The 23193-nt window shown below is 37.9% G+C and overlaps 6 protein-coding genes across 6 annotated transcripts; all 6 read left to right on the top strand.

The window, feature by feature from the left end:
• The first annotated feature begins 1110 nt into the window (after nucleotides 1-1110).
• On the top strand, nucleotides 1111-2055 carry LOC130373734 (olfactory receptor 142-like). The gene has a single exon (XM_056580361.1). The coding sequence runs from the start codon at nucleotides 1120-1122 to the stop codon at nucleotides 2053-2055; it is 936 nt and encodes a 311-aa protein (XP_056436336.1). The 5' UTR covers nucleotides 1111-1119.
• Nucleotides 2056-3913: 1858 nt separating this feature from the next.
• Nucleotides 3914-4858, top strand: LOC130373735 (olfactory receptor 13D1-like). The gene has a single exon (XM_056580362.1). It carries the CDS (start codon nucleotides 3923-3925, stop codon nucleotides 4856-4858), a length of 936 nt encoding a protein of 311 aa, XP_056436337.1. The 5' UTR covers nucleotides 3914-3922.
• Nucleotides 4859-6727: 1869 nt separating this feature from the next.
• On the top strand, nucleotides 6728-7675 carry LOC130373736 (olfactory receptor 142-like). Its single transcript, XM_056580363.1, has one exon. The coding sequence runs from the start codon at nucleotides 6740-6742 to the stop codon at nucleotides 7673-7675; it is 936 nt and encodes a 311-aa protein (XP_056436338.1). The 5' UTR covers nucleotides 6728-6739.
• A 1891-nt stretch (nucleotides 7676-9566) lies between these two features.
• On the top strand, nucleotides 9567-10511 carry LOC130373738 (olfactory receptor 2K2-like). The gene has a single exon (XM_056580364.1). The coding sequence runs from the start codon at nucleotides 9576-9578 to the stop codon at nucleotides 10509-10511; it is 936 nt and encodes a 311-aa protein (XP_056436339.1). The 5' UTR covers nucleotides 9567-9575.
• A 1640-nt stretch (nucleotides 10512-12151) lies between these two features.
• Nucleotides 12152-13109, top strand: LOC130373739 (olfactory receptor 6C1-like). The gene has a single exon (XM_056580365.1). The coding sequence runs from the start codon at nucleotides 12174-12176 to the stop codon at nucleotides 13107-13109; it is 936 nt and encodes a 311-aa protein (XP_056436340.1). The 5' UTR covers nucleotides 12152-12173.
• A 2303-nt stretch (nucleotides 13110-15412) lies between these two features.
• Nucleotides 15413-16413, top strand: LOC130373590 (olfactory receptor-like protein COR4). Its single transcript, XM_056580192.1, has one exon. The coding sequence runs from the start codon at nucleotides 15419-15421 to the stop codon at nucleotides 16406-16408; it is 990 nt and encodes a 329-aa protein (XP_056436167.1). The 5' UTR covers nucleotides 15413-15418; the 3' UTR covers nucleotides 16409-16413.
• Nucleotides 16414-23193: the final 6780 nt, after the last annotated feature.

Consider the following 23193-nt stretch of genomic DNA (forward strand, 5'->3'; position numbering starts at 1 on the left):
TTTCTCAATATTATACGTCATATTATACGTTATGAACGATAATCATGTAGGCCTATCAAATAATCACAATTTCCAGGTTACTATTCAACTGTCACTTGTTGCACAGTTTAGGCCTGCTATATGAGTATCTGTGTGTGCATAAATAAACACATTTGTTCTTTCCATCCAAAATAACCTGTAATGTATTTTAATTTGAGATCCACTGAAGTTTAGCTTAAAACAAAGGCGGTTAGGTCTCAAAGTCATTTTAGTATGCATAATCAACACCGGTATGTGTTTAATTCTGTATCCCAGGGAATGTAAATGGCAGCCAGCTGTTAGACTCAAACCAATAATAACCCTATGTTCTGTTTTCTAAAGCCACTCTGTCCAGTTGTTACAGCTCTTAAGTTTAAAGGAACTGCTCTAATGTCCCACACTGTAGGTTTCAATTGTTTCCAACCTCACCTGCCAGTCGCTTTTGATAAAATCATCTGTCAAATAACTGAGGGATATCAATGGGATATTTGGACGAAATGTAGCCTCACCTGCTACCTATGGCTCACCAAAATGCTGACAAATCAACTGACATGTTAAAAAGTTTATTGTAGCAACAGTGTGCAGAGCATTTCCTGTTGTTCAATACACCTGGCAAAAATCTCATGTTAGTAAATGTTATCAAGAGGCTCTTGAAGACAGTTGGCTATGATTGGATGGCCAATGCTACACTAACCTGCTTTTCAAGATGGAAGCGGAGTGGACCTACGAGATAAAGCCACCGACATACATAAAGAGTGACCAAAGGCATTGATTTATACAAATAAATGAATTATGAAGATACAAGGCTTCCGCATTTATGCAAATATATATAAATATATATGTATAACATATTATCACGTTGACAAATCAACATAAGCCATAGAGGTGTTTTTGAGGCTGGCCTCCCCAGGCCCCATCATGGATCCGCCCCTGCCAGTGGGACTGTGTTCGACATAGTGTGCGAGAGTCAGATTAACTAATATTACTGCCGGCCACAGGGGAAACATTAAACCCTTACATAATGACTGCATGAGTTTGAAAGCACCAACGACGCATGACTCACAGTGGAGGACTGAAGAGGAGGCTACTGTAGATCATGTCATGATCATGGATAACACTTCTGACATAACAATGTTGACACTTTCAGGGTTGAGCGGGGAGACCACCAACAGAATGGTTATTTTCTCCCTCACTCTACTTTGCTACTTTCTGATTCTGATGGCTAACATTTCCCTGGTTCTGACCATCATCTTGGACCACAACCTCCACCAACCCATTTATATCTTTGTGTGTAACCTGTGCCTCAATGCTCTTTATGGAACTGCCGGTTTCTACCCCAAGTTCCTTCTGGACCTGCTCTACTCTCGCCACGTGATCTCGTTTTGGGGTTGTGTGGTGCAGAGTGTGGTCATATATTCCTCAGTTTGCATTGAAAATTCTATCCTTGCACTGATGGCCTATGACAGGTATGCTGCAATATGCCGACCACTCGATTATCACTCTCTTATGAAAAAGCAGAACGTCTGTCTGCTTTTATGCTCCTCCTGGATTATTCCTTATTTAATGCTACTTGTTGCTCTGATAAAAACATCAACATTGAAATTATGTGGCTCGCACATTGATAAACACTACTGTGCCATATGGTTGATTGTTAAAATTGCTTGTTCTCCTGGTCTGACAAACGCTGTTATGGGTTATATTACCATCATTGTTTATTGTTTTCATTTTGTTTATATTTTTATGTCGTACTTTTATCTGGTCAGAACATGTGTGAAGTCGATTGAGGGTCGAAGAAAGTTCATGCAGACTTGTTTGCCACATTTAGTGACTCTGCTCAATGTGACCGTGGCTGTGTTGTTTGATGTGATGTTTATGCGATTTGGTTCAGCAGATGTGTCGCCAATGATTAAAAATGCATTATCACTCGAGTTTCTTATAATACCTCCTATTGTCAACCCACTAATATATGGTATTATACTTACCAAAATTCGTAATCGAATTAGGTTTATTTTGTTTCACAAGAAAGTTACAAGATAAATGGTTAATTGGATACATTTTTTAAGTCTTTTTCAATTAGGTTTCGATTAGGTTAATTTTTGATAACAGGAAAGGTTATTTATGAGTCAAGAATATTAGTCTCATTTATTCATTTTTATATTTTACATGTGTTATTTTAAATGAATATTTACAATGGCAAGTTGTAGAAAATATTATTAAAAAATATATTAATTGTAATGTCTAATAATCATAACAATATGTATGCTAAATTGTTATCAGCATTAATTAGCAATATATGTGTGCTAAAAAGCCTTCCTAGGATTTTCTAGATATTATACGCTGTACATATTGGTGAACCATGGGAATGGGTCAACAGGTATAAAAAAAACAAAGAGATTTCCAGACATATAAATGTAATTGTATTGCTTGATAGTTACATATTGTCTCCATACATCATGGTATTTTTTTTAAATCTTTCAATAAAAGAACATGGGTGGGTGGAAATTTAATATTTCAACTTTGAACTACTCTTTATTCCAGAGGAAAAAGTCATGAACAGTTGTGATTTTGCTATTTTTCGGTAACAGGTAGATTCTTAATGGTTTTTGGGCTTTGAAAAACCGAAGACTATTGCGATCGTCAGAGACTGATTGAAAATGTGTTTGCATTCTATGGCAGTATGTCATCTGTAAACAATTGGAACTCTGTATTAGTATCGTAAATCATTCCCTCTTGACATCAGGGCCATCAAGCAGGCTGCATGCTCAACTACAATGTGCTACAATCTCAATGAATTTCTCAATATTATACGTCATAATATACGTTATGAACGATAATCATGTAGGCCTATCAAATAATCACAATTTCCAGTTTACTATTCAACTGTCACTTGTTGCAAGGCCTGCTATATGAGTATCTGTGTGTGCATCAATAAACACATTTGTTCTTTCCATCCAAAATAACGTGTAATGTATTTTAATTTGAGATCCACTGAAGTTTATCTTAGAACAAAGGTGGTAATGCCTCACAATCATTTTAGTATGCATAATCAACACCGGGATGTGTTTAATTATGTATCCCAGGGAATGTAAATGACAGCCAGCTGATTCATACCAATAATAACCCTATGTTCTGTTTTCTAAAGCCACTCTGTCCAGTTGTTACAGCTCTTAAGTTTAAAGGAACTGCTCTAATGTCCAACACTGTAGGTTTCAATTGTTTCCATTCTCACCGGCCAGTCGCTTTGGATAAAAGCATCTGTCAAATGACTGAGGGATATCAATGGGATATTTGGACGAAATGTAGCCTCACCTGCTACTGATAGCTTAGAAAAATGCTGACGAATCAACTGACAAGTTTAAATGTTTATCGTAGAAACAGTGTGCACACAGCATTTCCTGTTGTTCAATACACCTGGCAAAAATCTCATGTTAGTAAATGTTATCAAGAGGCTCTTGAAGACAGTTGGCTATGATTGGATGGCCAATGCTTCACTAACCTGCTTTTCAAGATGGAAGCGGAGTGGACCTAGGTAAAGCCACCGACATACATAAAGAGTGACCAAAAGCATTGATTTATACAAATAAATGAATTATGAAGACACAAGGCTTCCGCATTTATGCAAATATGTATTTATATGTATAACATATTATCATGTTATCATGTTGACAAATCAACGTAAGCCATAGAGGTGTTTTTGAGGCTGGCCTCCCCAGGCCCCATCATGGATCCGCCCCTGCCAGTGGGACTGTGTTCGACATAGTGTGCGAGAGTCAGATTAACTAAAATTACTGCCGGCCACAGGGGAAACATTAAACCCTTACATAATGACTGCATGAGTTTGAAAGCACCAACGACGCCTGACTCACAGTGGAGGACTGAAGAGGAGGCTACTGTAGATCATGTCATGATCATGGATAACACTTCTGACATAACAATGTTGACACTTTCAGGGTTGAGCGGGGAGATCACCAACAGAATGGTTATTTTCTCCCTCACTCTACTTTGCTACTTTCTGATTCTGATGGTTAACATTTCCCTGGTTCTGACCATCATCTTGGACCACAACCTCCACCAACCCATGTATATCTTTGTGTGTAACCTGTGCCTCAATGCTCTTTATGGAACTGCCGGTTTCTACCCCAAGTTCCTTCTGGACCTGCTCTACTCTCGCCACGTGATCTCGTTTGGGGGTTGTGTGGTGCAGAGTGTGGTCATATATTCCTCAGTTTGCATTGAAAATTCTATCCTTGCACTGATGGCCTATGACAGGTATGCTGCAATATGCCGACCACTCGATTATCACTCTCTTATGAAAAAGCAGAACGTCTGTCTGCTTTTATGCTCCTCCTGGATTATTCCTAATTTAATGGTACTTGTTGCTCTGATAAATACATCAACATTGAAATTATGTGGCTCGCACATTGATAAACTCTACTGTGCCCTATGGTTGATTGTTAAAATCACTTGTTCTCCTGGTCTGACAAACGCTGTTATGGGTTATATTAACATCATTGCTTATTGTTTTCATTTCTTTTATATTTTTATGTCGTACTTTTATCTGGTCAGAACATGTGTGAAGTCGATTGAAGGTCGAAGAAAGTTCATGCAGACTTGTTTGCCACATTTAGTGACTCTGCTCAATGTGACCGTGGCTGTGTTGTTTGATGTAATGTTTATGCGATTTGGTACAGCAGATGTGTCGCCAATGATTAAAAATGCATTATCACTCGAGTTTCTTATAATACCTCCTATTGTCAACCCACTAATATATGGTATTATACTTACCAAAATCCGTAATCGAATTAGGTTTATTTTGTTTTACAAGAAAGTTACAAGATAAATGGTTAAGTGGGTACATTTTTTAAGTCTTTTTCAATTAGGTTTCGATTAGGTAAATTTTTGATAACAGGAAAGGTTATTTATGAGTCAAGAATATTAGTCTCATTTATTCGTTTTTATATTTTACATGTGTTATTTTAAATGAATATTTACAATGGCAAGTTGTAGAAAATATTATTAACAAATATATTAATTATAATGTCTAATAATCATAACAATATGTATGCTAAATTGTTATCAGCATTAATTAGCAATATATGTGTGCTAAAAAGCCTTCCTAGGATTTTCTATATATTTTACGCTGTATATATTGGTGAACCATGGGAATGGGTCAACAGGTAAAAAAAAACAAAGAGATTTCCAGATATATAAATCTAATTGTATTGCTTGATAGTTACATATTGTCTCCATACAACATGTTTTTTTTTTTTTAATCTTTCAATAAAAGAACATGGGTGGGTGGAAATTAAATATTTCAACTTTGAACTACTCTTTATTCCAGAGGAAAAAGCCATGAACAGTTGTGATTTTGCTATTTTTCGGTAACAGGTAGATTCTTAATGGTTTTTGGGCTTTGAAAAACCGAACACTATTGCGATCGTCAGAGACAGATTGAAAATGTGTTTGCATTCTATGGCAGTATGTCATCTGTAAACAATTGGAACTCTGTCTTAGTATCGTAAGTCAATCCCTCTTGACATCAGGGCCATCAAGCAGGCTGCATGCTCAACTACAATGTGCTACAATCTCAATGAATTTCTCAATATTATACGTCATATTATACGTTATGAACGATCATCATGTAGGCCTATCAAATAATCACAATTTCCAGTTTACTATTCAACTGTCACTTGTTGCACAGTTTAGGCCTGCTATATGAGTATCTGTGTGTGCATAAATAAACACATTTGTTCTTTCCATCCAAAATAACGTGCAATGTATTTTAATTGGAGATCCACTGAAGTTTAGCTTAGAACAAAGGTGGTAATGCCTCACAATCATTTTAGCATGCATAATCAACACCGGTATGTGTTTACTTATGTATCCCAGGGAATGTAAATGACAGCCAGCTGTTAGATTCATACCAATAATAACCCTATGTTCTGTTTTCTAAAGCCACTCTGTCCAGTTGTTACAGCTCTTAAGTTTAAAGGAACTGCTCTAATGTCCAACACTGTAGGTTTCAATTGTTACCATTCTCACCGGCCAGTCGCTTTGGATAAAAGCATCTGTCAAATGACTGAGGGGTATCAATGGGATATTTTGACGAAATGTAGCCTCACCTGCTGCTACTGATAGCTTAGAAAAATGCTGACGAATCAACTGACAAGTTTAAATGTTTATCGTAGAAACAGTGTGCACAGCATTTCCTGTTGTTGAATACACCTGGCAAAAATCTCATGTTAGTAAATGTTATCAAGAGGCTCTTGAAGACAGTTGGCTATGATTGGATGGCCAATGCTACACTAACCTGCTTTTCAAGATGGAAGCGGAGTGGACCTACGAGGTAAAGCCACCGACATACATAAAGAGTGACCAAAGGCATTGATTTATACAAATAAATGAATTATGAAGATACAAGGCTTCCGCATTTATGCAAATATGTATTTATATGTATAACATATTATCATGTTATCATGTTGACAAATCAACATAAGCCATAGAGGTGTTTTTGAGGCTGGCCTCCCCAGGCCCCATCATGGATACGCCCCTGCCAGTGGGACTGTTTTCGACATAGTGTGCGAGAGTCAGATTAACTAATATTACTGCCAGCCACAGGGGAAACATTAAACCCTTACATAATGACTGCATGAGTTTGAAAGCACCAACGACGCCTGACTCACAGTGGAGGACTGAAGAGGAGACTACTGTAGATCATGTCATGATCATGGATAACACTTCTGACATAACAATGTTGACACTTTCAGGGTTGAGCGGGGAGACCACCAACAGAATGGTTATTTTCTCCCTCACTCTACTTTGCTACTTTCTGATTCTGATGGTTAACATTTCCCTGGTTCTGACCATCATCTTGGACTACAACCTCCACCAACCCATGTATATCTTTGTGTGTAACCTGTGTCTCAATGCTCTTTATGGAACTGCCGGTTTCTACCCAAAGTTCCTTCTGGACCTGCTCTACTCTCGCCACGTGATCTCGTTTCGGGGTTGTGTGGTGCAGAGTCTGGTCATATATTCCTCAGTCTGCATTGAATATTCTATCCTTGCACTGATGGCCTATGACCGGTATGCTGCAATATGCCGACCACTCGATTATCACTCTCTTATGAAAAAGCAGAACGTCTGTCTGCTTACATGCTTCTCCTGGATTATTCCTTTTTTAAATCTACTTGTTGCTCTGATTAAAACATCTACATTGAAATTATGTGGCTCACACATAGATAAACTTTATTGTGCCAGTTGGTTGATAGTTAAAATCGCTTGTTCTCCTGGTTTGACAAACGCTGCTTTAGCTTACATTAGCATCATTATTTATTTTTTTCATTTTGTTTATATTTTTCTATCATACGTTTATCTGGTCAGAACATGTGTGAAGTCGATTGAAAGCCGAGGAAAATTCTTGAAGACTTGTTTGCCACATTTAATGACTCTGCTCAATGTGACCGTGGCTGTGTTGTTTGATTTGATGTTTATGCGATTTGGCTCAGCAGATGTGTCGCCAATGATTAAAAATGCATTATCACTCGAGTTTCTTATAATACCTCCTATTGTCAACCCACTAATATATGGTATTATACTTACCAAAATTCGTAATCGAATAAGGTTTATTTTGTTTCACAAGAAAGTTACAAGTTAAATGGTTAAGTGTGTACAGTTTGAAAGTCTTTTTCAATTAAGTTTCGATTTGGTTTATTTTTGCTAACAGGAAAGGTGAATTATGAGTTAAAAATATGAGTCGCACTTATATATTTTTATATTTTACATGTATTCTTTTAGTCGAATATTTACAATGGCAAGTGGTTGAAAATATCGTACAAAATTATATTAATTACAATGTCTAATAAGCCGAACAATATGCATCCTAAATTGTGATCAGCAATAATTACCAAAGTTTGTGTGCTCAAAAGCCTTTATAGGATTTTCTATATATTATACGTTGTATATATTGGTGCAGCATCAATGAACCATGGTCATGGGTCAAAGTCCATGTAATGGGTAAAAACCAAAGAGATTTTCAGATATATAAAATTAATTGCATTGCTTGTTAGTTGGATATTGTCTCCAGCATGCCATTTTTTTTATATTCTTCAATAAAATCATGTGGCTGGTTGAAAATGAAATATTTCTACTTTGAACTGCTCTTTATTGCAGAGGTCAAAATCAAGAACAGTTGTGATTAACTATTTATCGGTTACAAGTAGAAGCTTAAGGGTTTGTGGACTATGACAAACCGAAGAGTATTGCAATTATCAGTGACAGAATGAAAAATGTTTTTGCAAAGGTATCTAATAATCCAAGTATGTCACCTGTTATCAATTGGAACTTTGTACTAGTTTCGTAAGTCAATCCCTCCTGACATTAGGGCCATCAAGCAGGCTGCACGTTCAACGACAACTTGCTACAATCTCAATGAATTTGTTAATGTTATATGTCATATTATACGTTATGAATGATAATCATGCTTTAAATAATCACAATTTCCAGTTGACTATGCAACTGTCACTTGTTACACAGTTTAGGCCTGCTATTTGAGTTCCTGTGTGTAGATTAATAAACACATTTGTTGTTTCCATCCAACATAATGTGGAACGTAATATAATTTGAGATCCACTGAAGTTTAACTAAGAACAAAGGCGGTTAGGTCTCCTAGTCATTTTAGTATGCATAATCAACACCGCTATGTGTTTAATTCTGTATCCCAGCCAGGCGATGTAAATGGCAACCACATGTTTCTACTCATAAGAATAATAGCCTTATGTTCGGTTTTCTAAAGGCACTCTGTCCAGTTGTTGCAGCTCTTAAGTTTAAAGGAACTGCTCTAATGTCCAACACTGTAGGTTTCAATTGTTTCCAGCCTCACCTGCCAGTCGCTTTGGATGAAAGCATCTGTCAAATGACTGAGGGATATCAATGGGATATTTGGACGAAATGTAGCCTCACCTGCTACCTATAGCTTAGAAAAATGCTGACGAATCAACTGACATGTTAAAAAGTTTATTGTAGCAACAGTGTGCAGAGCATTTCCTGTTGTTGAATACACCTGGCAAAAATCTCATGTTACTAAATGTTATCAAGAGGCTCTTGAAGACAGTTGGCTATGATTGGATGGCCAATGCTACACTAACCTGCTTTTCAAGATGGAAGCGGAGTGGACCTACGAGGAAAAGCCACCGACATACATAAAGAGTGACCAAAAGCATTGATTTATACAAATAAATGAATTATGAAGATACAAGGCTTCCACATTTATGCAAATATGTATTTATATGTATAACATATTATCATGTTATCATGTTGACAAATCAACCTAAGCCATAGAGGTGTTTTTGAGGCTGGCCTCCCCAGGCCCCATCATGGATCCGCCCCTGCCAGTGGGACTGTGTTCGACATAGTGTGCGAGAGTCAGATTAACTAATATTACTGCCGGCCACAGGGGAAACATTAAACCCTTACATAATGACTGCATGAGTTTGAAAGCACCAACGACGCATGACTCACAGTGGAGGATTGAAGAGGAGGCTACTGTAGATCATGTCATGATCATGGATAACACTTCTGACATAACAATGTTGACACTTTCAGGGTTGAGCGGGGAGACCACCAACAGAATGGTTATTTTCTCCCTCACTCTACTTTGCTACTTTCTGATTCTGATGGCTAACATTTCCCTGGTTCTGACCATCATCTTGGACCACAACCTCCACCAACCCATGTATATCTTTGTGTGTAACCTGTGCCTCAATGCTCTTTATGGAACTGCCGGTTTCTACCCCAAGTTCCTTCTGGACCTGCTCTACTCTCGCCACGTGATCTCGTTTGGGGGTTGTGTGGTGCAGAGTGTGGTCATATATTCCTCAGTTTGCATTGACAATTCTATCCTTGCACTGATGGCCTATGACAGGTATGCTGCAATATGCCGACCACTCGATTATCACTCTCTTATGAAAAAGCAGAACGTCTGTCTGCTTTTATGCTCCTCCTGGATTATTCCTTGTTTAATTGCACTTGTTGCTCTGATAAATACATCAACATTGAAATTATGTGGCTCGCACATTGATAAACTCTACTGTGCCATATGGTTGATTGTTAAAATTGCTTGTTCTCCTGGTCTGACAAACGCTGTTCTAAGTTATATTACCATCATTGTTTATTTTTTTCATTTTGTTTATATTTTTATGTCGTACTTTTATCTGGTCAGAACATGTGTGAAGTCGATTGAGGGTCGAAGAAAGTTCATGCAGACTTGTTTGCCACATTTAGTGATTCTGCTCAATGTGATCGTGGCTGTGATGTTTGATGTGATGTTTATGCGATTTGGTTCAGCAGATGTGTCGCCAATGATTAAAAATGCATTAACACTCGAGTTTCTTATAATACCTCCTATTGTCAACCCACTAATATATGGTATTATACTTACCAAAATTCGTAATCGAATTATGTTTATTTTGTTTCACAAGGAAGTTACAAGATAAACGGTTAAGTGGGTACATTTTTTAAGTCTTTTTCAATTAGGTTTCGATTAGGTTAATTTTTGATAACAGGTTAGGGTTAGGGTTAGGGTTAGGGTTAGGGTTAGGGTTACCCTAACAGGTGATTTATGAGTCAAGAATATTAGTCTCATTTATTCATTTTTATATTTTTCATGTGTTATTTTAAATGAATATTTACAATGGCAAGTTGTAGAAAATATTATTAACAAATATATTAATTATAATGTCTAATAATCATAACAATATGTATGCTAAATTGTTATCAGCATTAATTAGCAATATATGTGTGCTAAAAAGCCTTCCTAGGATTTTCTATATATTATACGCTGTATATATTGGTGAACCATGGGAATGGGTCAACAGGTAAAAAAAAACAAAGAGATTTCCAGCTATATAAATCTAATAGTATTGCTTGATAGTTACATATTGTCTCCATACAACATGTTTTTTTTTTTAAATCTTTCAATAAAAGAACATGGGTGGGTGGAAATTAAATATTTCAACTTTGAACTACTCTTTATTCCAGAGGAAAAAGCCATGAACAGTTGTGATTTTGCTATTTTTCGGTAACAGGTAGATTCTTAATGGTTTTTGGGCTTTGAAAAACCGAAGACTATTGCGATCGTCAGAGACAGATTGAAAATGTGTTTGCATTCTATGGCAGTATGTCATCTGTAAACAATTGGAACTCTGTCTTAGTATCGTAAGTCAATCCCTCTTGACATCAGGGCCATCAAGCAGGCTGCATGCTCAACTACAATGTGCTACAATCTCAATGAATTTCTCAATATTATACGTCATATTATACGTTATGAACGATAATCATGTAGGCCTATCAAATAATCACAATTTCCAGTTTACTATTCAACAGTCACTTGTTGCACAGTTTAGGCCTGCTATATGAGTATCTGTGTGTGCATAAATAAACACATTTGTTCTTTCCATCCAAAATAACGTCTAATGTATTTTAATTGGAGATCCACTGAAGTTTAGCTTAGAACAAAGGTGGTAATGCCTCACAATCATTTTAGCATGCATAATCAACACCGGTATGTGTTTAATTATGTATCCCAGGGAATGTAAATGACAGCCAGCTGTTAGATTCATACCAATAATAACCCTCTTTATGTACGTCGGTGGCTTTATCTCGTAGGTCCACTCCGCTTCCATCTTGAAAAGCAGGTTAGTGTAGCATTGGCCATCCAATCATAGCCAACTGTCTTCAAGAGCCTCTTGATAACATTTACTAACATGAGATTTTTGCCAGGTGTATTGAACAACAGGAAATGCTGTGCACACTGTTTCTACGATAAACATTTAAACTTGTCAGTTGATTCGTCAGCATTTTTCTAAGATATCAGTAGCAGCAGGTGAGGCTACATTTCGTCAAAATATCCCATTGATACCCCTCTGCTAAAATCAACATAAGCCATAGAGGTGTTTTTGAGGCTGGCCTCCCCAGGCCCCATCATGGATCCGCCCCTGCCAGTGGGACTGTGTTAACTAAGATTCAGATTAACTAATATTACTGCCGGCCACAGGGGAAACATTAAACTCTTACATAATGACTGCATGAGTTTGAAAGCACCAACGACGCCTGACTCACAGTGGAGGACTGAAGAGGAGGCTACTGTAGATCATGTCATGATCATGGATAACACTTCTGACATAACAATGTTGACACTTTCAGGGTTGAGCGGGGAGACCACCAACAGAATGGTTATTTTCTCCCTCACTCTACTTTGCTACTTTCTGATTCTGATGGTTAACATTTCCCTGGTTCTGACCATCATCTTGGACCACAACCTCCACCAACCCATGTATATCTTTGTGTGTAACCTGTGCCTCAATGCTCTTTATGGAACTGCCGGTTTCTACCCCAAGTTCCTTCTGGACCTGCTCTACTCTCGCCACGTGATCTCGTTTGGGGGTTGTGTGGTGCAGAGTCTGGTCATATATTCCTCAGTCTGCATTGAATATTCTATCCTTGCACTGATGGCCTATGACCGGTATGCTGCAATATGCCGACCACTCGATTATCACTCTCTTATGAAAAAGCAGAACGTCTGTCTGTTTACATGCTTTTCCTGGATTGTTCCTTTTTTAATTGTACTGGCTTCTATTATCAAAACGTCTACATTGAAATTATGTGGCTCGCATATCGATAAACTATATTGTGCCAATTGGGTGATTGTTAAAATCACTTGTTCTCCTGGTCTGACAAACACTGTTTTAGGTTACATTTGCATCATTATTTATTTTTTTCATTTTGTATATATTTTTCTCTCGTACGTTTATCTTGTCAGAACATGTGTGAAGTCGATTGAGAGCCGCGGAAAATTCATGCAGACTTGTTTGCCACATTTAATGACTCTGCTCAATGTGACCGTGGCTGTGTTGTTTGATGTTATGTTTATGCGATTTGGTTCAGCAGATGTGTCGCCAATGATTAAAAATGTATTGTCTATAGAGTTTTTTATAATACCTCCTATTATCAACCCACTAATATATGGTATTATACTTACCAAAATTCGAAATCGAATAAGGTTTATTTTGTTTAACAAGAAAGTTATAAGTTAAATGGTTAAGTGTGCACATTTCTAAAGTATTTTATTTATTTGCTCATTCAATCTATTTAAGTTAAATTGATGGAATACCTGATAGTTTCATAGTTTCCCTCTTTGACCCATTATCTAAATAATCAAATAATGATAAGTTAGTTCAATAATTCAACTAACTTATTCTTCTTTGAATATTTTGATAATGTCGTCATATAGACTGTATAATGGTGTCCAGACTTGCATGTATTTGTATGGAAATTGTATGCATACAATTAACTTGTTTTTCATTTGTTTTCATGTATCAGTTCATCTTGGATATTTTGGTAAATTATTTGGTAAATTAAAATAAAAATAAATTAAAAAAATTCATTCAAGGCTTATTGCAATATATATGATGGCTTTTACAATTTGGTGTAATATTAATGTGTCTTTTATCTTGGCATTTTGTTATCATTATTTCAGTTCCAAGTGCTGTTAGCAAATAGTGAAGCAGAGTAGAGGAAAGCAAAATGATGGATTCCCGGCGGCATACGTACATCCTGCTCAAAGCAACAGATGAGAAAGTGCCATTTCAATGTCTTTCTAATGAACATTTTAACGTGTTACCTTTTCCATAAAAATGTCCCCAGAACCTCTTGCCGATTTGATTGACAGAGAACATTATTTCCTGATTAGAAACATATTTTTAACCTGTTAGTTAGAGATTCATGTTCCTCAAAACTGTTTAACATCAAATTTTACATTAAATACATCATTTATTCATATAGAACTTGAAATTAGAACATAGACATAGAGAATTCATGCAACAGCACGATTTTATTTATTTAATCATATCGCTTTTTTTGTGGGGCCAAAAAAGCGATCTGATTGGCTGGCATTTTCTAGAAATCAAATTGCCTGGGGTTTTACGAGCTATCCTACCAGCTTCGTATATCAACCGATCATACTGGGCGATCGGACTGGCTGCGGTTTTCAAGCGATCAGACTGTCTGGGGTCATTCGCTTTGTTTAACCAATAAGATCAGTGACCACAATACATTCAGCCTGTTCATCTCTGTTGCTGTCGTAGTGTTTTAGCTTGAGAATTGTTCCCGCAGCCGGAGAGCTGAGCTGAAGGTGAAATCGTGGGTCACACGCAAGCAGCATGAAACCTGGCAACCCTGACATATAATGTGTGCCAAGGTTTATCTGCAGAGCTGCCGAGTCTTTGACCGTTACTCACGCACCAACCTCAAATTTGTAACACGGAGAATTCCAAAATACGCAAATTACTTTTAATTTTTTTATTTTATTATACTTATACATATTTTTTAATTGCACATGATTGGTCCCCATCACTGTTCACCTTTGGAGTGATGTCAAAGTCCCCTAGCACAATAAGGTATATCATGAAGCAAATGGTCCCATACACAGCAGAGGGTAGGTTTAAGAGCACACAAGGGAATATTAGGAGTTCATATGGGAATACATAGGCCTAACAAAACTTTCAACATTATGATATTTTATATGAGATGTAATAGTTGGCTACTCCCAACGCCGGCCTCTCAGTAAACAGTGCAGGGTTTTTCCTTGGCCAGATGAGAGCTGTCTTAAATCTTAATTTGTACTCATACCCTGCACCAGAGTGATTCCCTTCAGTCAGGAAGGTAAACATTGTGCATACCTGACACAATGGAGACGTTCCATTCCCTCCACCCATCCTACAAGTCCAAATCATGGCAGAACCCCAAGCAGGAGAAAAACTGAATCCGAATCAGAAACATTTTAACCGTAAACATGAATGAGAAAAAACTATTGCTACTACATTTTGAACATGTGAACATGTCGAAATCCTGCTATGAAACAAACAGGCATCACAAATGACTTTAGCGGCCCTGGGTAACTTGTGTTGAGAGGTTGGGTGTGTAGAGCTTGGGTGTTTAGCCTTTCTTATTAGGTATTTAATAAAAAATATATATACCAAATATTTTAATTACTTCTCATAAATAAATAGTTATTTGAATTGTTTATATAAAAAAAATAATAATAATGACTTAATAATTGACTACACCCACTTTCTGAAATGGGATGGAACCATAAAAACAAAGTGAAATGTAAACATTTGATGATTGGTCCATTCATCTCCAGAGTGAATACTTAAACAGAAAACACGAGGAGATCAAGGCACAAACATTGATGTGTTGTACAACTACTATTACTGCTACTACAAAAAAACATACATATCATCTTTCATGTATGTATAATTGTATAATTGTATAATTTTCTTTTTACTTTTGTACCTTGATCAGTAAATTTGTGTCTTATCTTACCAGTGATTTATTTCCAACAATGTATAATGTTTCAGTTGTAACAGTATTTACTCTTTCAGGTTTAGATTACCTAATGGGACACAAACTAACTCTCTTTTCTTTTACTTTAATATGGTATGCTTTGATTCTCTGTGTCAATTTATCTGTCATTGTTGTCATCATTATGGATAAGCACCTTCACGAGCCAATGTATATCTTCTTGTGTAATCTGTGCATTAATGGGCTTTACGGAACAGCAGGATTCTACCCCAAGTTCATCGCAGATCTTGTAACAACTCATGTCATCTCGTATACAAATTGCATGCTACAGGGTTATGTAATCCATTCTTCAAACTGTGGAGATTTGTCCATCCTTGCTCTGATGGCCTATGACAGATATGTGGCAATTTGTAAACCTTTGGTGTATCATTCAGTGATGACAACTAAGAAGGTCTGTATATTTGTATGCATGGCCTGGTTTGTGCCTCTTTATCTTATGTTGATGAATTCAGTCTCACTGGTCGGGGTTGCATTGTGTGGCTCACATATAAACCGGCTCTACTGTGTTAACTGGATGATTGTTCAACTTACCTGCTCTCCTCCAAGGGCAAACCAAATGATTGGATATATTAATATTGCTTTTTATTTTTCCCATGCTGTGTTTATCGTTTGGTCTTACATATATTTAATCAAGAAATGCCTTATATCTAAAGATAAGAATGGGAAGTTTATGCAAACATGTATGCCACACATAGTAACAATTATTAATTTCAGTTTTGGAATGTTGACGGATATACTGTATATGAGGTATGGATCGGGTGACTTGCCTCAAAGTCTCCTGAACTTTATATCGATAGAATTTCTACTGATTCCACCACTCATAAATCCCCTAATATACGGATTTAAACTGACCAAAATTAGAAATCGAATTATCACCATTTTTCAATGTCAAGTCAAAAATTTTAAGAAGAGTGAACCTCCTTGTGATTCAAAATCGACCGTGATGGAAGCAACGTTACCAGCTATCTAATAAGAAGCGACTTTTCTCTCATCAAAATATTATTGTAATGATACATGGGGTCAATGCTTCGTTGTAAAGTATACACAGTATTGGTTATTTCAATAATAAAAAAATGGATGTTTTGTAATTGTTTACTTTCAATAGTTAATCAGATAGGTAATTTAAGAATATTAATATATCTTCACTACGGCCTCTTTAAATGCACTCCATTTACTTTGTACACATAAACTACCAGAGAAAAATACATTATATTTCACACTTCTTAACATCTATTTGCTGACAATATTATTTTTATTTTTTGGCTCACGTTTATATTCTATTTATTGAAAATATTGTACGAGTAACTTGTCCTGTTCCAAGTTTATTCTGTGTATTGTGACTTTGTTACTCACTTGAGATTTCAGAAGGTTACTTGGAAACGCTGGAGGGCGGCGCATGAAATAAATTGGCCACTATCCTAGGGCCTAGTGCATATTATATGTCGTTTAAATGGTTTGATTATCCATCTGACTGCCTCTTGAAAGCCAACCATTTTGTGCAGGCTAGGTGTTCTGTTAAGAGATACTTGATTGTGTCAAGAGGAGGAAGGGATTATTCTCCAGGCAAACAGTTGAATACAAGCAAAAGGAAAGGTGATTTACATTAAATGTTCCATGTTTCGCTTTTAATGTTGCCTCTTGGCCCATGAAAATAAAATCCATCTATAAAAAATACTTGCTTTACCCCTTGTTTCTATGACATAGACCTTAAAGCACTTTTCCTGTTCAATGTAGCCTACTTAATGAACTTGCATGATTCTTGCCTTATCTGGAATCTTGGTTGAATTGTAAGTTGCTTTGGTTAAAAAAAATTCACAATTAATATGTCAAAAAGTTTTGTCATAATTGTGCCCTCTGTATACCCTGAAGATATGAAGATGTAGGCCACAGATTTCCCAAAACCCGCTCGACAATTTTCTTGTAATTGACATGCTTCATGCCCTTCCTTCTTTTGCAAAAAAAAATCCATTATAAGATTTATAAGTTTGCCAGAAAATGGTTGAAAAGGCAGCGGTATTAAACATGGCAGGAAATTGTCAAAGATGATTATGCCTTGACCCACCTGTGGAGGTAATATTGGCCCAGGCAGGCCCAATCAAACATTTTGTTTAAAATTAGCAATACATTCTTATTATGAGTAAAAATATTTAAAGGACTACTTTGCTCAGTTGCTGGTTTTCAATCAGCTTTGTATCAAGACGATGTGGGTGTGGGTATCAGCAAATTAGCAATGTTGTATGATCCAGAGTCAGTTCGGGAAAGAAAGCGAGTGCAAGATATGGCAAGAGAGATGAAGAGGGCAAGAGAGAAAGAGAGGGCAAGAGGGAGTAGTAGAATTTAAAACTTATCAACTCAATATGAAACAACAATTCACTATTAGCCTTCTTTTACAGCTATTGTTTTAGACCACAAGCGTTTTTGTTATAAAGTTCACCCGACCCATTTCATGTAGTTAAGGAAGTATTTTTAGGACAATAATCAAATAGAAATGCAATGTTGAAAATGCAATATACTAATGCTTTACTAATATAAAGCTTTATTTGAGTCATAAATAAAACAAAATGCAAACCATTCAATTTACCAATTCAAAACAAGTCTGCTTACAAGAGGAAAATATTCAAATTAATAAAAAATATAACTAATTAAACTCATATCACGTTTGCATTTTCAAACTATGCCCGCCGCGTAATATTGTGGACAATATAAAAATGCAAATAAGTGGGCGGGAAATACTCCACCCATTGGATCTCGCAACAAACATTTACCTGGTGGGGGACCCATTGCCTAAAAAGTGGCCCAACTGGGGTTACGTTTCGCGTTATACTACCTGGTCCAGATCGTTTTCATATCCACATCTAAATATTGGAGAAAATGATATCACTCTGCCATACTGCAATAACTCCAGCAGAGATCGCTGTCCATCTCTCTCACAAGAGTGTTATTATGGGAGAATCTGGAATAATTGGTTTAAGCCGGTTTGGCAACGAATGGATTCAACCAATGTATATAAATGATTATATATATTAAGTACGGTAGTCAACAGCGAAAGAATAATTAAAATGTTCTCGTTTGAATTGTGGCATGAATGACATGATGTTCGTCAATTTATTTTCAAATCTAAAACAATAAAGTGACATCTAGGTAGGCTATTTTTTTCTCTCGTCTTGCACATATAGGTCCACAAATTTTGCTCATCCCTTTGTTTACGGCGGTCAAACATTTGGTCATAAGGGTGGAGCCACTGTTATCGTTGCATTGATCTGAAATATGTCATCCAAAGAACTATGGTATTGATATGTTGTCTAATATCATTATCTAGGGGTAACAGCATGTGTTTTTTATGTAGGCCTACTCTGAGCACAGAACCACAGTTATGAGCTGGAATATCAACCCACTTCCCAAGATCCACTGAAATCTAAAACAACTAAAACAGCAGCCTTATCAGATTATTTAGTATTTTTGTTACGGGTCACTTGAAGGAGGGTTGATTGGAGAGAAACATATATCAAATATTTTAGAGTTGTGTTGGATAAATATGTTTGCATTGCACATACCCCTCAATATCGGCAAGGGGCGGTAAATCTGTGTCCCAGGATTGGCCCCTTATTTTGAAGGTCCCGTAGTAGCTCCGGCACTTGTGACGTCAGTGGCATGACTGTGGAGCAGTCAGCCTGCCAAAGGATAGGCAAAGACTATTAGGCTCTATGGTGCTTCCTTTGCCTCAGCATTACACTCGAATAGCGCGGATCGCAATATTATTTGGATTTGTTTTAGTCTCGTTTAGTTTGAGCACACTTTATCGGTGTGATCAAATATTTCCAATCCGCGTGCGGTCGGTGTCTAACCCGGGTTGCCCGTTCTCACTGGAGTGAACACTAAGGTAAGCATGATAACGAAATGAGCGAAGATTTCAACTCCCATTGGAGTATAAACTCGTTTTTCATGGGCATTTACTACTGCTGTGTATGTTTTCTATGGGTTTTACTTTGTATTCCCCCTACAAGAACAGTTTTGAAAGTTAGACCAACATGGAAGCTTCTCGGGTCTCACCTTAATAGTTACTCATTATATTTGTCCACTCGGCTGTTTGACGATTTCAGACTATATTGTGCTCTGTAACTGCAAGTATTTTGGGGAACTCTCGTACGAGGTTTTACAAGTACCTACTGAATTTGATTGTAATCACGCTTCAACAAAGGCCAAACTAATCGCACGCTCATGATCATTGAAATGAAAACAGACCACACTGCAAACCTTTTTCAGCTGTGTGTGTTGGTGGCATTGACATTGCTTCTTTAATACCATTGCGATGTTCACATCCAAACCCAATCTCGGATGTTTTAAGGCACCAAACAGCATATTGATGTATAATGTATACATGTCAAACGTTACATTGAATATGAATGACAAATCTAGGAAAGGTCTACAATCAAGCCGGCGCCGTATTCTAGTCACCCAGAAATGTGATCAAAAATTAAAGTTTATTGGATCAGTCTATGAATGTGCCAACAAGTTCTTGATTTTAAGATTCACAATGTAGTTAGCTTGAGTTAGCTCGTCGCAAGTCATGTTGCAGGTAGGAGTTTCCTACCACACCTATTCCGGGGCCGCACCCTTCGCTACGATCACCCTGATAACAGTTTTTAGGACAAGGTTCATTTGGCAGTGACAGGTAGCAGGCAATGTGGAATGTGAGCTTATGTAACACTTTTCTTGGTTATAGGGAAATGAGGTCGAAGTTGGGTTCGGAGTCTAGCTCAGTTCACTCTCGTATGGATACATGAACATATAGACCTAATGCAAGGTGAAAAGCTCTGTTGTTGTTGTCAGTATAGGCCTTCATTTTTCTTATTTTTTTCGGGTCTGAACAGTGTTGGTAGCAATGTAGCCTACTTGAGATATTGAATGTAGCCCAATAATGCATTTTAGGGGTCACGTTTTGTAAATTATTAATGAATTGGGACATTTGGTTTTACTGTATCCTACTATACCGCTATGCAAATCGACACATTTTGTATGTGTCAAAATACCTAATCAAATATTATTTCAGTGTAGGTGTGTTGTTGGTTAAGAAGGTAGATGTTCCAGCTCGAAGTATTCCTCGTGCTAGTAGGCTTATACTTCCCACCTGCAGGCGTGTCTTTCTGAATGTGAATCATGAACTCGTAAGAAACCAGACACAGAGGGACAGTTGGGGGAGACATGGGTTATGAATGGCGATGCAGGCCATCCCATTGTAATTGTAATTATATCTCTCTTATCATCATAAACTGGGCCATGGCACTCGTTTGACTGGGCCTGTAGTAATTCCCACCAGCAGGAACCTCTGACCCCGGAAGAGTGGGTTCAAAAGAGGATTTGCTCTTCTGGGGACGAAGAAGGATTTCAATTTACGCTTAATCACAACCTATTCAGACAGCCCTGTAGTATGTGAAACAAGTATCCGTCTCTCATTCCTATTGTTGTCATATCCCCTTTACATGACTGTAGAGGCGTTCAGCCAGACTCGTGGTTAAGCAAATACACAACACATTCAGGGCTCCTGTCCCGCGTTCAATTGCACTACAAAGTCACTCCGTCCCTCAGTCACTCACTCACTCACACAATTATATAAATATAACTATCCCCCACCCTGTGTTCAGTCTTCATGTTCTCACTTCATGACTGGCGACTGAACCGACAGTCTGTTAGGTCTGCTGGCCCTGCGTCACCAGTGGGCACCAGGCCTAATCCTACTCTGGGATGCCGAGATGGAAAACAACACCAGGGACGCTGAGATGTCTCAGTGTGTGTTTCATCTCTTCTCTACATACACTCCACACTATACACTGACAAAGCCTCCGCTCCACTATTGTCCTATTGTCCTTTTGAACCAGGCATATAAGGTACCCCATTTCAACATCAGGGGCCAGATGAAGAAACCGTGCTGCACAGAGAGATGCCCCATGAGACATGCGCTTTCGGCTTTCCACACAGAATTCCAGATGTGTGGACAAGCATTTGAGACTACGCGTATATCTAAGCACCCTATACGAAACTAATATTCAGTGTAGGAAGGTAGTGTGACATGGCAACACCGTGAGCGAAAGGAAGAGAGAGGGAACATAAAAATACATTATTAGAAAGGCATGTTTGATTAAATCCGCCAGCCTTAGCCCTACATTTGTTTACCCTACATTGCAGTCGAACAGGCCATCATTAAAGCTCGATTTGCAGTGGCAAAATGTTATTCCCGGAAGGTAACTTTTTCGCCGCCTCTGCAGTTTATTTTAGTTTCCCTTGGTATTTAAAAATGAATGGAACAAACACGTATGATCCTAAATGAGCAATGAGTTAATCGAGATTCCAGGTAATAATTGGCGTCCCTAGAACCATGTTTGGTAAATGATTGGAGTGGATGGGGGTGGACTCGTTCACTTGCGCACACTCTCAGGACAATTCGATGTCCTGAGACAGAAAACCCTGTGCCGTTGTGCTAAGCACTGTTCCAAAATCTCTGCGTTCACAGATCTACAACTTGATCATGATCATTCATTGGCGCGGACCCTATACGCAGATTTCTATGCATATGGCCCCTGATGCGAGTTATTGGGCATGGTTTAAACACGTGGGTTTCTATCAAGGCCGGGCCTGTTTATGTCGGCCATTTGTGTAACCAATGAGGCTTTGTTGGTTGAACTCTTGTACAGCTACATCGTGTCTTCTTTCCCACCAAAGCTTGGCCACAGTGGACAGAGCCCCCCCACCCCCACCACATAGGAAGGCTGACCGGGGCAATGAATGCGTGGGAAATGGGTGGATTGCGAGAGCAAGAAGGTTGAAGGAGTGGACTTATAAGGCCCAAAGAGAATTCATCTTGGAAAGCTTCAGTAGATCTGAACAATTGGTTTGTCGGGAAAGACTCTGGGGCGCAACGCCCATAGTTACACACTTAACAAACACAATGTCGTGGAAAACAAAGAACCTCCAATAATTCATAAACACACTCGGAGACCTATCTGAAAGTGCCCATTAAATAGTAATTAGGGGTCATTGGTTGTCTGTTACCAGCTCTAAGTGGGTATGCCAGCCCTGGGTTCAGGTTACACCGAAGGATATCGGCACGTTGGGCTCTGAAGTGAGATAGGCCTCGGGAGGAAACCCAATACCTTCTCCGAGGGGGAGATGAACTTGTGGACAGAAGTTCAGGAGGACCACAGGCTTCTGTGTGTTGTTGAGAAAGAGCTTACTGCATCCCTCAATTAGTCTGAATATTGTTAGCAGCACTCAATCCTAAAGGAGGCTTCACCTTGCCTGTAAATGGCCAGCTCAGCAAAATCTTCTCCCTGCATCGTAATTATTGTACATAACTGCAACATCAGCTTAGATGTTGTTTATTCTTTGACCCTTTTGTTTAGGAGTTCACTCCTAAGTAGCAGAAATTAGTGCTAAAATATATGCTACGTCCTCCACAAATTACAAAGAGATTTACCGGTAGGTTGTTTATTTATTGTTGTTACAGTGTTGTCTTGGCATGCGCTTCAGGTTGACCCTTCATGCTATAATGGATGAATTAACCGGACCATTTCCCCTTTGGCCTGACTGTCACAACACAGACATGCCTAGCTGCCCAGAACATTGACAGACACGTTTATTGCACCATTAAGATCTGGCCTCCTCAACCTTATATTAATATGGATAACGTGATACAAAGGGTTGAAGATTAGCGAAGACCGATTGAATCGAATAGACTAATTTAGTTATTGTTCACAAATC

This window comes from Gadus chalcogrammus, chromosome 20 (assembly GCF_026213295.1).
Source record: "Gadus chalcogrammus isolate NIFS_2021 chromosome 20, NIFS_Gcha_1.0, whole genome shotgun sequence".
In the NCBI taxonomy this organism is placed as follows: domain Eukaryota; kingdom Metazoa; phylum Chordata; class Actinopteri; order Gadiformes; family Gadidae; genus Gadus; species Gadus chalcogrammus.